This window comes from Phyllopteryx taeniolatus, chromosome 11 (assembly GCF_024500385.1).
Source record: "Phyllopteryx taeniolatus isolate TA_2022b chromosome 11, UOR_Ptae_1.2, whole genome shotgun sequence".
Lineage (NCBI taxonomy): Eukaryota > Metazoa > Chordata > Actinopteri > Syngnathiformes > Syngnathidae > Phyllopteryx > Phyllopteryx taeniolatus.
In genome coordinates, this window is record NC_084512.1 from 1,601,977 (window position 1) to 1,617,007 (window position 15,031).

At 41.5% G+C, this 15,031-nt stretch overlaps 1 protein-coding gene across 22 annotated transcripts in view; it reads right to left on the minus strand.

Moving 5' to 3' along the window:
• The window catches only part of col13a1 (collagen, type XIII, alpha 1), a 150,600-nt gene that overhangs the window by 12,500 nt on the left and 123,069 nt on the right, over positions 1-15,031 (minus strand). For 18 of the 22 annotated variants that reach the window (XM_061789821.1, XM_061789837.1, XM_061789825.1 and 15 more), the window contains 2 exons: positions 12,546-12,581; positions 1,841-1,927 (listed from right to left, as the gene is read on the minus strand). In XM_061789821.1, coding sequence (XP_061645805.1) covers positions 1,841-1,927; positions 12,546-12,581 — 123 coding nt within the window. Of the gene's footprint in view, positions 1-802; positions 881-1,840; positions 1,928-12,545; positions 12,582-15,031 lie in introns of all 22 variants that reach the window. The other 4 variants (XM_061789824.1, XM_061789828.1, XM_061789835.1 and 1 more) reach the window with 2 other exon arrangements.

The window sequence follows — 15,031 nt, forward strand, 5'->3', positions numbered from 1 at the left end:
ACTTTGTACTGTCGACGCGCAACAACACACAATATGCTCAAGGGGAAATATATGCTCACCGTCCCTTTGTTTTAATGCAACCAGTTTGTTTGGGAAGATAACGCGCAAATGATTGCTGATAAAAGGTATATTGTACCGAGTCGGATTGATGTCGCAGTCAAAATCAATGGCTGAAAGCGCCATTAAAAAGTATGAAATACAGTACAGACGGCATCCAGTGATTTGCGGAGGTTCTGCAATGTCAAGTTTTCAAGTGGAGCAGTAAAATTGAATTCAAACTAGATTTGACAGTCAAAACAGGTCTATGCATGAAAAACATAAGGGAAAACATCCGCTTTCATTTAGCCAATGAGTCCATCCGGTTTTAACTGCGCTTCGCACAACCTGTGGTAATGTTGCCTAAGAGAATTGGTGCTCCATGCAAGAGATGAAAGAGAAAACGCTGATTAATTATTGTTATGAAAGTTCTGAGTGTGATTGATTTAGAACGACAGTTTGCTAGGTAATGTGTTAGTCACGATTAGTGTGTTACGAAGTGGTGCTGAAGCTAAAAGAACACTAGTCGATTGTACTTCCTTCAAATGAAATGATATAAATGATATATGCAATGATTCTATCAAAGATGGTCAGTGGAAGAAGTTACCGAATTAAGACAATGATAAGCTACTTGACAATGGTTATTATTTTCATGCAAACTTACCATGCAAAACTTAATAAAGCTAAGGCTTTTTAGTTCATGGTGCTATGTGCAACTCTGATGTTAGCTAAATGCATGCTGGGGAGGAAAGAGAGAGCACCATACCACAGGACAAGGGGCATCCAGCCCATCCAGGCCTGGCAGGCCCGGTTCACCTTTCTCTCCTTTAAAGCCTCGGAAACCCTGTTTGTGAAATCATCCATTGAAAAAAAAGCAGCTTTGTTGCCACAGTAGCTAAGCGTTTGCCCTCCGCTGTTTGGGGACATGATGACTCGCCCTTCGGTCCACTGGGCATGTTGATGCGGGTTTACCTCAACATGCAGGCAACCCTGACTGACAGGAACAGAGTTCACTAAGATGAGAGCATCAACGTTCATAATGATACACGTTTCCTTAAAGGGGAACTAAAACCCTAAATGTATTTCGAGAAGAATTCACTCGTCTAAACACGGTATTCCGATCGATATTCCGATCGTGGAATAAGAATGAAACAGATGAATTGATCAATTCTCCTCCGTCTTACTTTTGCAACGCAAACGCGAGAGACGTTATGACGTTAACTACGGTCGACGGCGGGTGGCGGTATTTCCGAACATGCTGACCCCCCGAGTTGGATGGAAATTGATGAATTCATCTGTTTAATTCTTATTCCACGACCACAATATTAATCCAAATTCTGTGTTGAGACTGATGGGGCCACATACAATGTATTGTTGCAAAAAAATAAATAATAATAATAAAATACATTTAAAAAGTTTTGTTCCCCCTTAAGAGAACAGGATAACTTGATTTGGAATTATGATAAATGTTCATTTGTTTTTGAAATTGTAGCTATATTACAAGTGTGAATATGGCTTTGCGCGTGCACGCAATTGGATTGGCATTTGAAGACCAAAGATAAGTTGAGAGTTTGCGTGTCTTCAACTGCTAGTGTTGTTCAGCCAAAAAAGAGGAGGCTTAAACCCCCCCCCAAAATAATACGATGATGCTCATATCAATGATTTATTCCCGCCAGTCTTGTTCCTTGGGAGAGAAAAGAGGCCTGAGGTTGATTAGAATCACTGAAAACCAGAGCCAAAAATAAGATTTTGTCACCAGTGACCCTTTTTTTGGCTCTTAGTTATACACAGATAACTGACATACCAACGGACATGGGGCATCTAATCCAGGTGCTCCTTGGTCTCCCTTATCCCCTTTGGCCCCCCTGTTGCCTTTCTTGCCCCTCTCTCCCTGCAAACAACAGTGTATTAAACAAATAACAAACTTTAGTCCTCCTTTCTGGTGAAATTTTAGATTCCGCTTATGGACCTATGTGTTATGAATTTAACATGAGAAATACCTTACATTAAATAACTAAAGGGTTTGGTATGCTGTTCAGTATTTTAAGAAAATAACAGATTTGGTGATTTAGTGCAGAGGTAGTTGGGGAGAAAATCAAAGCCGGCGCTTTGGTGAGTAAATGCCAGTTATGCATTTTTGAGAGAATTACCTGCTAAATGCTGCATATGGTTTAAATAAGCAAAGGAAAAGATTCTCGTTTGTTCTTTTGTTGTTTGATTGTAGCTAGTACTACTACTACTACTACTACTACTACTGTGCAATAAAAAAAAGCCATTCATACAACATGATACAAAACAATGCATGGGGTCATCAATATCAAGTGGCGTTTCCTTAGTTCATTTGTCTTTTTCCATTCAAACATAAGGGATTAGTTGTTTGTATCAATATTCGAATTAGCCTAATTGGATTATTCATACTGCATGTCTAATCTCTTTGGGCCGTTTATGCTTAACTACGCTTAACTAAAAATGTATGAAAACTGTTGTCCCCCACCCCTCGTTTAGATGACAATTAGCATTTTGAAGAGAGAAAACACAAATTTTTGAAAACAGGCTAAGTTTTTTAAAATTTATAATCAACAGAATCTCCCCTACATATTTTCATAAACGTATGCACGCAAATACTTCACATTGATTCATGAATGGTGGAGCACAAAGCTTTAGTTGATCTCTGTTGGGAACAGGGATCGTTTTGATCATGTTTTCCATCCATCCATCCATTTTCTGAGCCGCTTATAAGAATCAGAATCAGAATCAGAGTCACAATTAGAATCAGAATCAGAATCAGAATCATCTTTATATCCTTATCCTCACTAGGGTCGCAGGATGGCTGGAACCTATCCCAGCTTTCTTCGGCCAGAAGGCGGGGTACACCCTGAACTGGTTGCCAGCCAATCGCAGGGCACACATATACAAACAACCATTAACACTCACATTGACACTTACGGGCAATTTTAGAGTTTTCAATCAAACGACCACGCCTGTTTTTGGGATGTGGGAGAAAACCGGAGTGCCCGGTCACTTTAAACTGCATACACTCCTTGAAGACTCGGCGCCTTTTGCACAATGGTCATTGCACCGGACTATTGCTATACTAGTCATTCAAACTGCTCTAAGTGCTAGAGGACTCTGCATCTTTTTGCACAATTGTCAAAAAAATAAATAAATTGTACCAGCATTACCAGATAACTAGCAACCCTTTATTGCTCAGTGATTGTTTTTTTCAATGTCTTTATGTCTCCAAAGTGTTCTCTGTCAATTGACTGTCTGTTGTCGTACGAGAATGGCTCCAACTTCCGGAGACAAATTCCTTGTGTGTTTTTTTGGACATACTTGGCAAATAAAGATGATTCTGATTCTGATAATTGTACCCCAGTGTAATGTGATATAATTATTTAAGGAAAAAAGTTCATCTTTAGAATGTGAGTCTCCTCCAATTACGCGTTGAAACGGGATTGGATTTATATAAACTAACCAGGTGGGTATTCCAGGAAGCAGGTTATATGAAAACTCAGAGGAGGTTAACCCTGAGATGAGGTAAAGTCATAATTATCTGTTGCGGGTAAGAGAAAAAACAAAAAACATTTTATTTTAATGTCTTAATGAAAGACCACCATTCGTTCATCCATTTTCCGTACTGCTTATCCTTCAGTAGGGTCGCGGGTGTGTTGGAGCGTATCCCAGCTATCTTCGGGCGAGAGGCGGGGTACACTTTGAACAGGTCGCCAGCCAATCGCAGGGCACATATAAACAAACAACCATTCACACTGCCATTCACACCGACGGGCAATTCAGAGTCTTCAATTAACCTACCACTCATGTTTTTGGGATGACACGCAGGAGGTCAGCCAATCTGTGTTTGTATTGTGGAGATGCTAGCCATTACATCGCCAAATGTCCCACACATCCATCAAACTGGTGGACTCACCAATGAGGACGGAGGCATTGGTGAGTCACTCAAGTTCCTCCTTTCCCCCCCGTTTTAAGATCTCTTCTATCATCTGGTGGAATAACTTGTCTTTGCCCGTCTTCGCCTTGTAGATTCCGGAGCAGATGAGAATCTGATAGAACGCCAACTGGTGGATCAATTGGGAATAGATCTGCAAACTCTAACCGCTCCGAAGAAGGCCACTGCTCTCAATGGGCAGCTGATTTCTCGTGTCAAAGAAACAATCGTCCCTGTTTCTCTCAAACTATCAGGTAACCATCCAGAAAGTAATAGTTTTCATGTTTTTGACCGCCTGCAAGTTCTGATTGTGCTTGGCTTGCCTTGGCTGAAGACCCACAACCCGGCATCGAATGGACAGTGCCAAAGATGACTTCCTGGAGCAATTTTTGTCATGCAAACTGCTTGTTGACAGCTGCGGGGCCTCCTAGTGGTCAGAGTCCAAGTGATGAGCCTGATTTGTCTTGTGCCTCTTCCTGTAATTTACCCCGACTTAGCTCAAGTATTTAGTAAACACCAGGCCATGTCTCAGCCCCTGCACAGATCCTACGATTGTGCTATAGAGCTCCAGCTTGGTGGACCACTTCCCAGCAGCCGGCTCTTTAACATCTCACGTCCTGAGCGGGAAACCATGGAAACCTATATCAGCAAGTCGCTGGCAGCAGGCATAATTCGGCCTTCCTCTTCACCGGTGGGAGCAGATTTTTTCTTTGTGGACAAAAAGGACAAGATCCTCCATGTGTTGATTATTGTGGTCTTAACTAAATCACCATAAAGAACCGGTCGCCCTTGCCCCTGATTGATTCCACCTTTCCCCCCTCTACATGGAGCAACAATCTTTTCCAAATTTGACCTGTGCCAGGCATTCCATCTTGTCCGCATACGGGAGGGGGACGAGTGGAAGATGGCATTCAACACTCATAGTGGGCACAACAAATACCTCGTCATGCCATTCGGCTTGACCAACGCTCCTGCTGTTTTCCAAGCCTTGGTCAATGACGTCCTGCGTGACAAGTTTGGAAAATTTGTGTTTGTGTACATTGATGACATCTTGATCTTCTCCAGTTCCAGCGCAGATCACAAACAATATGTTCGCCAGGTTCTCCAGAGGCTTTTCGAGAACAAGCTCTTTGTGAAGGCGGAAAAATGTGAGTTCCATGTTCCTAGGACCACCTTCCTGGGCTACGTCATCGCCGAGGGGCAGCTCCAGATGGACCCAGCCAAGGTACTCGCAGGCACCGAATGACCAAAACCTTCGACATGTAAGTAGCTGCAACGCTTCCTTGGCTTTGCCAATTTTTACAGACGGTTCATTCAAAACTACAGCCGAGTTGCAGCCCCCCTCACTCCTCGCACATCTACCTTGAGACATTTCCGTTGGTAAGACGGGGCTGACCTAGCTTTTTGTCAACTAAAGCTCCTGCCCTGGTTCACCCAGACCCACATAGACAATTTATTGTTGAGGTTGATGCATCGGAGGGAGGAGTTGGCGCGGTGCTCTCCCAGCGATCCCCGGATGATGGTAAGGTACACCCCTGTGCCTTATTTTCTCGCAGACTGTCTGAGGCGGGGAGGAATTGTGGGATCAGAGACAGGGAACTCTTAGCGGTGAAGATGGCATTGGATGAATGCCGGCATTTTCTTGAAGGAGCAGAACACCCATTCATTGTGTGGACCAATCACAAGAATTTGGAATACATCCGCTCTGCTAAGAGACTGAGCGCCCGTCAAGCCAGGTGGGCACTGTTTTTTGATCGTTTCACTTTCACCTTGTCCTATCGCCCAGGTGCCCAAAATGCTTAGTCTGACGCCCTATCCGGCCAGTTCGTTACAGAGGGCTCCAAAACCAATCCTGGTCCCATCTTGCCTTCCTGTTGTTTGTACCCTCACTTAAATTTGAGATTTAAACACTTGTCAAGGAGGCCCAAGTTGAGAAATCTGATCCTGGTGGGGGTCCCCAGAACTCTTTGTTTGGCATGGATTCTGTCCGCTCTCAGGTGCTGCAGTGGGCCCACTCCTCACCACCATGGAGGACGACACCGGTCTTTTGTGTCGGCATGCATGGTATGCGCCCAGAATAAAACATCCTCTAAACCAAGGTCTGGTCTGCTTAGTCCACTCCCTATTCCCAGGCGTCCTTGATCACACATTGCCCTAGACTTCGTTACCGGCCTGTTCAAAGGGAAACACCGTCGCTCTCACTGTGGTGGACAGGTTCTCAAGGGCAGCCCAGTTTATCGCACTTCCCAAGCTCCCGTTGACCAAAGAGACCGCCGACCTATTGGCCCAGCACATTTTCGCTTGCATGGCATCCCTTCTGTCATCGTTTCCGACAGAGGCCCCCAGTTCACCTCATTTTGTACAGCTCTCAGCAGTGGTGTTAGTCTCTTGTCTGGTTACCATCCTCAGACCAATGGACAATGTGAGCGCACTAACCAGCACTGGGGACTGCATTCCATTTTATGTCTGTCTCATCCCGCTTCATGGAGCAGCCACCTTCACCTTCTATCAACCCCCACTCCACTCTTTCCTTCACAGGAGAGCAAGCTTTCTGTCCTTTCTGTGCAGGCCTACGTTCGCCAGTGTTCCAAGGTCGACATATTCCCACACCTGCCTACACTGTTGATAAAAGAGTGTGGCTCAACTCCAGGACTCTACCACTCAGGGTAGAATCAAAGAAATTGTCTCCCCGAGTCATTGGTCCATTTGAGATTGAGGCTCTGGTGAACCCTTGTGCTGTGCGCCTCAAGCTCCCGGCTACTCTACGCGTCCACCCCACCTGCTACGTCTCGCAGATTAAGCCAATTTCTTCAAACCCTCTGTGCCCCCCAATACCACCCTTCCTCCTCTCCGGGTGATTGATGGGCATCCCGCTTTCTCGGTGAACAAGCTCCTGGATGTGTGGCGCCGTGGGCGTGGCCTCCAGTACTTGGTCAACTGGGAGGGCTATGGCCCGGTGGAGGGGAGCCAGGTCCCTGCCCGGCAGGTTTTGTGCAGGGCACTGATCCGTGACTTCCATCGTGCCCACCCTGATCGCCTTTGTCGTGCTCCAGGTGGCGCCCGTTGAAGGGGGATGTACTGTTAGGTCTGCTGTCTCAGCGCCCTGAGCTCTGCCCCAGCGGGCGTGTGTGTGTGTGTGTGTTTGGTTTCTTGCAGGTGTGGTGCATTGGAGCTACTCAGCAGCAGTTTTCGGTCCCCAATTAGCTGCCCTATTTAAGATGGCCCTGGACTCCACCGCACCGCCATCTCCTTTGAGTTTGTAATCTTGCGATCCTGCACCCTTTACCCATTACGACTTATGAGAATTGTTCTGAGCTGATCTGCTCTTTGTCCCAGCCTGCCGCCTGCCTCTGTTCCCTGCCAACCTGTGTTTGTCTCCCGCCACTCATTGAGCACCGGACTCCTTCCTTGCAAGCCTGCTCATCTCCAGAACCTGCCAACCCGGACACAGCCCACGAAACCTCTTCGCCCGCCAGCAGCTATCTATCTCCAACAAAGTGGTTGCCCAAATAACATTTGTTCTTTAACTGTCCATTCCCTCGCGTCTGGTTTTGGGTACAACTCATTACCAGAGTTCTGACAGAGAAGCTTGATCATCCGGGAGGAGCTCAGAGTAGAGCTGCTGCTCCTCCACATTGAGAGGAGCCAGATGAGGTGGCTGGGGAATCTGATTAGGATGCCTCCTGGACACCTCCCTGGTGAGGTTTTCCGGGCACGTCCCACTGGGAGGAGACCCCGGGGACGACCCAAGACACGCTGGAGAGATTATGACTCCCAGCTGGCCTCAGAATGCCTCGGTGTCCCCCCGGAAGACCTGGATGAAGTGGCTGGGAAGAGGGAAATTTGGGCGTCCCTGCTAAGCTACTGCCCCCGCAACCCGACCTCATGCATGGATTTACTTACTTGTGCTTATTCATCTTTAATTCAGTTTTTATACATTTATCTAATTAAATAATTAGCTCATTGATGTACTGTAATGAAAATAAAACAATATTATCAAACAAAAAATTATTATTTTCCTGCGACTGGCTGGCGACTAGTTCAGAGTGTACCCCGCCTCTCGCCCATAAACAGCTGGGATAGGCTACAGCACGCCTGTGACCCTAGTGAGGATAAGCGGTGTGGAAAATGAATGAATGAAAATTATTATTTTATTATTACAATAAACTATTCCATTTTTTTCTACCTCATCTATGAATGACCTGGCCCATTTATTCATTCATTTAAAAAAAATCTAATGTAGCCCTGTAGCACAAAAGTTCCCAGTGTGTTCAGGGTGCTTGCTGGAATACCCCCAGCCATCTTCTTCCTAAACATATCCGCCCAATGTCTTGCCAATATTTTAAAATCTTCATGATTTCGTTATCTCACTATCTATTGTCATTTGGTGAATTTTTAGTTGGTGTTCCCTGCAATCGTTGGGCAGTCGACATATGGATCATTCTACACAGCAGTCACAGTGCATGTACGTTAATCAATAACATGCAGCAAGGATTATCCTTTTTGTAACGATGCATTGTGCCTGTTCAGAGAAATTCGAAAATGTTTTTTTAAACTAGCTTTTGAATTTAACAATAACTAGTTATTGTTTTGGCGGCACGGTGAACGACTGGTTAGCACATCTGCCTCACAGTTCTGAGGATTGGGGTTCAAATTCCGGCCCCGCCTCTGTGGAGTTTGGATTTTCTCCGTGTGTTGTTGTTTTATTATTTGACATGGAATATTGTACATATCCAGTAAAAAGTCTCCACCCACCTGGTCATAAAACAGGTTTTTGTGATATAAAAAATGAGACGAAGATAAATTTTAAACTTTTTACACCATGGATGTGATCTGGCTAATTCTGAACACAGCCACATCATCAGTTATAAAAGGGTGTGCACACTTGAGTAACTTCATTATTTCCCTTTGTATATTTGTGTATATTTACTTCCTTTCTCAAAAAGGGTTATTTGTACAGGTTATTGGTCACATTATTAGTGGAAAAAGTTTTGAAATACATTATCTTGGTCTCATTTTGTTAATATCACAAAAAGCTTGCATTTGAGCAGGTCTGTGTGAACTTTTTATATCGACTGTACATGTTTTTTGTATAAATAGAACACCTGCTCACCAAGGTCAAGGGCTGTTTAGGATCAAAGGAAAAAAATATTTTATGTTACATAAGGAGTCCTTGGTTTACTCCTTGAGGTTTGCACTGTGGTGGAAGTACATGTAGTAATGCGGGACAATAACTTACTCCATTTGATTGTTTTATATCGCTGCCTGAGAGGACATTTTCATACAAATATTTAGCGCAGGTTACTGAGAGACTACTGCAGGCTCTGATTTACGGGCTTGCCGTAGGAAAGGAATTCCGTCATAAGCAGGTTTCAAGCACACCTAGTGTGTAAGCTTTGATTTAGAGAATGGTAGCTTGGCTAAACTGTAAGTACACATACTAGGACGAATTAGGTTGGACAGTATTCCAAGGTTTTGTTATGGCAACTTTAAAATCATATAACCGGCTGCCTTATCCTTTGGCACTCAAATCCTGACATGTCAATGGACACAACGTGAAAAAAGACAGGTAGCAATGGAATCACAGGCAACTATTTTAAGATCACGTTTAAAGCTAAGACATTTACCATGTATCTTTTGACTTGTTACAGAAATATGTAAAAACATACAACTTTAGAAACATGCAATGATGGGAGAGCATTGCTTGCCATTTAGGGGTATAGGGGTTAAGTCTCAGGGGTTGATTTATGAACACTTGCATGGTAAATGTACTGTTAAGAAGGAATAGGAATAGGCAAAAAGGAAGTGTAAGAGGAGGACGTATTAACCCAGGACTTGAATTAGAATGCAGGAGCAGGAGGAGCAGGAGGCCAAGGTTTGTGAGAGGGAGAGAGGGCAATCCTTGCGAGAAAAAGAGCCATGGGGCAAGGTGGAGGGAAGGAAAAAGGGGATAGGAAGACCTGTGGATACAAAGGAAGATAGGACAAGAGTAAAAATACCTACACTATCCCATAGCTTTATCGTCAACACGTTCAACTAGATGGAACTTTCAACAAATTTGGAATTGTTTCTATTTTTGCAGTATGGTCTTCATTCACCATGTCGAATAATAACGTTTGTTTGAATGATATTCTTTTATCCTATGGAAGTCAGTTGAATGTGTTGAAAAAGGCTATGAAATGTGAAGACTTGACTGATGGGAGTGGAAATATTAAACAAGGAACATGTTAATAGGAAGGAACAGGAACATTATTTTAGAGGTAGGGTATCATAATCAGCTTATACTGTACATGGTGGACAACATCAAACATGATTTCTTATGATTGGAACTCAATCACTGTAAATTAAAAGCATGATTCAACAAACTGAAATCATGTCTCATTTCAAGGTTTTAAAATAGCTAATCTAGCTATGTCCAAAACTCAGTGCTTAACAACATTTATGAGACCACATCTAACAAAAAAAAAAAAAGAATGAGAGGAATCCATCTAGCATTGTTAAGTGCTTTAATGCAGACTCTTTCAATTTCAGCGAGCCCATGACGTTTTACCATTTTCAATAGGAATGAAGAATTTCAAACTCAATTCAGCTTTTTTTATAGCCAAATTTGAGTACGCTCACTGGGCTTCTAAAATAAATTGGAAATCAATCCTCATAACAATCCACCAGTAATTAGGGCATTTTAATCAAGAAATAATAGTGCTCTTTACATTTATTTCTTTTTTTGTAAAAGAGTACATTTTAAAATTCATGGACAACAATGTTAATTACATTTTAGTGTTCAAATTTTTTTTGTAAAAAAGCTTCTACTTACTGGTGTATTAATCATTACAGAAACATGAAAACATTATTTTAGTCATTGCCAATGCTGTTCGTTGAGGGCAGCTTCACCCCTTCAATGGACATTTGGACACTGAGTAGTGGTCTAAAAAAATTGTTAAGCATTGTATATACACTGCTATGAAAAAGAATTTGCACCCATTCTGATTTCTTTTGCATATTTAGCACACTTACATGTTCAGATCATCAGAGAATATTTAATATCTCGCAGACAACCCAAGTAAATATAAAACACAGTTTCTAAATGACATTTGTGTTGATTTAGGGATATAAAAAAAAAACTCCAACCCTCTGTGAAAAACTAATTTCCCCCTGAACCTCATTAACAGGTTGTTCCACCCTTGGCGACAATAACTGAAAAGAAGTGTTTACAATAACTGGTGACAAGTCTTTCGCATTGCTGTGGAGGAATTTTGGTCAACTCTACTTAGCAGAATTGTTTTAACTCAGTCATATTGGAGGGTTTTGGATGAAAGTTTAACTTTTGTTTCATCCGTCCACAGTTAATGGGGATCATCAAGATCATCTTTGGCAAATGTGAGAAAAGCCTTTATGTTTTTTTCGTCAGCCTTGGTTTTCGCCTTGGAATTCTCCAATGGATGCCATTTTTGGCCAGTATCTTTCTTATGGTTGAGTCATGAACACTTACCTTAACTGAGTCCAGGCATGTCTGCAGTTTTTTTGTATGTCGTTGTGGGTTATTTTGTGACCTCCTGGGTAAGTCATTGTGGTACTCTTGGAGTCATTTTGGTTGGCTGAGCACTATTGGCAGTATCGGCATCATTGGGTGAAATGCGCGGGCCATGGGCTTTTGAGCATTAAGATATGTGGCCAGATAGGTTTGGATAATTTGGAAGCTGCATTTTAGCTTTTAACTTAAATTTTCTCTTTGTGAGGTATTACAATTGGCTTGACGATCCGAAACATTTAAGTGTGATAGATATGCAAAAAATCCAAAATCAGGAACTGGGCAAATACTTTACTTTATCTCAACAACACAGAATCTAAAATGGAAGCGCAAACAATGGCAGGAGAAGTACTCTCCAGGGTCATTACATCAGAGTCTTTGATATGATCAAGTCAAGTGCATCTTCAGTTCATCTCATGTTAACATTCATTATTCATAATCACAGACTCAAAGCAAACTATCTGACTAATCTGTTTTTGTGTGTATGTATGTATGTATGATAAAAAAGTGAGTACCTATGTATAATGCGCACTATTGACTTATGGCAATTTTGGGGGGAAAGAAATGCACATTATACACGAGAAATTATGGTACTTATGAGCCTTTGAAGTAATCACAACTCAGCTCAGTGGCAGCAAAATTAACAAGTCAAATTTAATTGGGACCATTTTTTCTTAGATGCAGTTACAGTGTTAGTCATCCATGTTGAATACCACCAGTTTCAAGAAAGTTTAAAGAATAAATACTATTTACGTATATTATATTTCAGGGGAAACTAAGGCGCTATAAATCTCCAATGAATAATGTTTCATTTTTGGCTAGTTGACTGTGTCAATAAAATATTACAATTGTAACTGAGCATAAAATGTCCCTTTACAAAAACAACACAAGTAGCCACTGACTGTGTTGAAGCATTACTTCCAAAGACGAAGTGTTTAGTTAATTGTGGAATTACACTGCTTTGGTCTATGTGAGTTTAATACAGTATGTGCACTGGCTTCAATATCTTCATACCCGTATATTAATATTTCTTACCCGATTCCCTTTGAGTCCTTGTGGCCCTGCAAATCCCTGAAAAGGGAAACAAACAATAATAATTAAATACATAAATATATAAAGAAACAGATCATTTGTCCAAGTAAATTTCCTTTTTGCAGTCAAAAAGCAGTTACAAATTTAAGTGCGGCAGAGATAAATACACCGTGTGCAGAATTATTAGGCAAGTCAGTACTTTGACCATATCGTCACATTTAGGCACATTTCCTAGCTCCCAGCTGGATAAACCTGAATGCTTAATGGATTTAAGCATACAAGGTGCTGTGTATTTGTGTAATGAGTGTGTGCCAAGATGAAAACTTTATATAAAGGTGTGCATAATGAATAGTCAACTTATTTTCTTTAGGCAAAACATTTTTGACTGAAGAGTCAAAAATGAACAAAGGTCACACAGTGGGATGCTGCACTCTTTAAATATCTAAGATATCGGGGCATGATCACAGACCCATCAAACATTTTGTCACAAATAGTCAATAGGATCGCAAGAAACGTGTTGAGAGAAAAAGATGCAAATTAACTGCCAAGGATTTGAGAAGAATCAAGCGTAACGCTACCAGCAACCCATTACACTGGGGAACAATGTGGGGGGAAAGAAATTCAGTTGAGATTAATTTTTATGATGATTAAAACTAAAATTGGCATGCTGATTCCAAAATTGGAATCGGTTTTTTTTCTAGCATGTCAAGTTTTTTCTCCACAGCTCAAATCAAATCTGAAGTAAGACTTGCCGACTGATTACTATTGGACTCATCTCAAGCTATGTGGCAACTTGTTTGTGCAGTCACAATTGAGGGACAGGTGAAAGGTGTATGCAGCTCCCAATATGTCAGTACTATCAATATATGCAAACAGAAAGCTAGCATAGTAGGAATTAAGAAGATTTGTGCTGGCTTTTCGCTTAACCTTGTAACTATGGGCATACCGTTATAAGTTTTATTTAGTTTTATGCTGTTTTTTTTTTTTTTTTCAAAGCTTGTAACTATTCCATCTTAGTGTTTTATATACATAGGTACTGTATATATTTCCTTTGTTCCACTTTGTTCTCAGTTTGTTCAAAAACTTGTTGTGATAGAGAAAAACTTAGATCATTGTCAAAAAAACCGAGATCTTTGTGAAAAAATTGTCAAAAATAAAATAAAATAAAATAAAATTTGTACCGGCATTACCAGATAACTAGCAACCCTTTACTGCTCAGTGACTGTTTTTGTCAATGTCTTTATGTCTCAAAAGTATTCTCTGTAAATTCTCTGTTGTTGTACTAGAACGGCTCCAACTACCAGAGACAAATTCCTTGTGTGTCTTTTGGACATACTTGGCAAATAAAGATGATTCTGATTTTGATTTGAGTGGTTTGGTGCCATACTAGCTATAAAATGCATCATTATGCTTCAAAATTGGGTTGTGAGGAGATAGAGATTTGGAGAGAGAGAGTATTTTGGCAAGTCAACCATACAAGTCCCCAAATGGCAAACCATTATCGTCAAAGGTTTTCCTTAAAAACACCACACACACACACACACCCACACACACACGTGCGCACGCACAAAAAACAATGTTTCTGAATTCACACACCATGATCATTTACAAAGTAGGAAGCATCTCTAATCCTGTAGACTGGGACAACAAATATGTGAAGACAGATTTCTCAAAGGTTTCATGGTCTGATGAAATTAGAGTGACTTGACAAACCAGATGGATGGACCCGTGGCTGGATCGCTAACGGGCACAGAGCTCCACTTCGAATCAGATGCTAGGAAAGTGGAGGTGGGATACTTGTATGGGCTGGTATTATTAAAGGTGAGCTGGTTGGACCTGGTTGAAGTTGGGCTCAAAATGAACTCCCAAACATACTCTCCGTTTTTAAAAGACACTTTCTTCAGGCAGTGGTACAGGAAGAAGCCGGCATCTTTCAAAAAGACAATGATTTTTATGCTCCATCATTTGCATCCAAGTCCTCTGCGTGGCTGGCCAGTAAAGGATTGAAATAGGTAAAACAGATGTCATGGCCACCTTACTCACCTGACCTGAACCCAATTGAGAACATGTGAACTGTTCTTAAACGATCGATATAGAGTGAAGGAAAACAGCACACCCCTTAGAACAATGGCTGGGAGGCTGTGGTTTCTGCTGCACATCAACTTGATCAACTACAAATAAAAAAAAACTGACAGAATCCATTGATGAAAGGAACCATTATTGAAAATAAGGTTGACTATGTTGGCTAATTTTTATATATCAGTTTGTATCAATTTCGCTTGGAAAGTTTTGAATTTGTTGATAATTCTGACTTGAACAAATGAAAATAAAAAAGTGAGATGGGAAAATTTGTTTATCATTTCGTTGCATAATAATTCTGCACACCAATAGTTGCCAAATAATTGTCCTCATAATGATATTCTCCGAAGAAAGCCTAAACCTCACTTTTAATATCTTAAACAATATCTTCTTGTTTGACGTTTATTAAC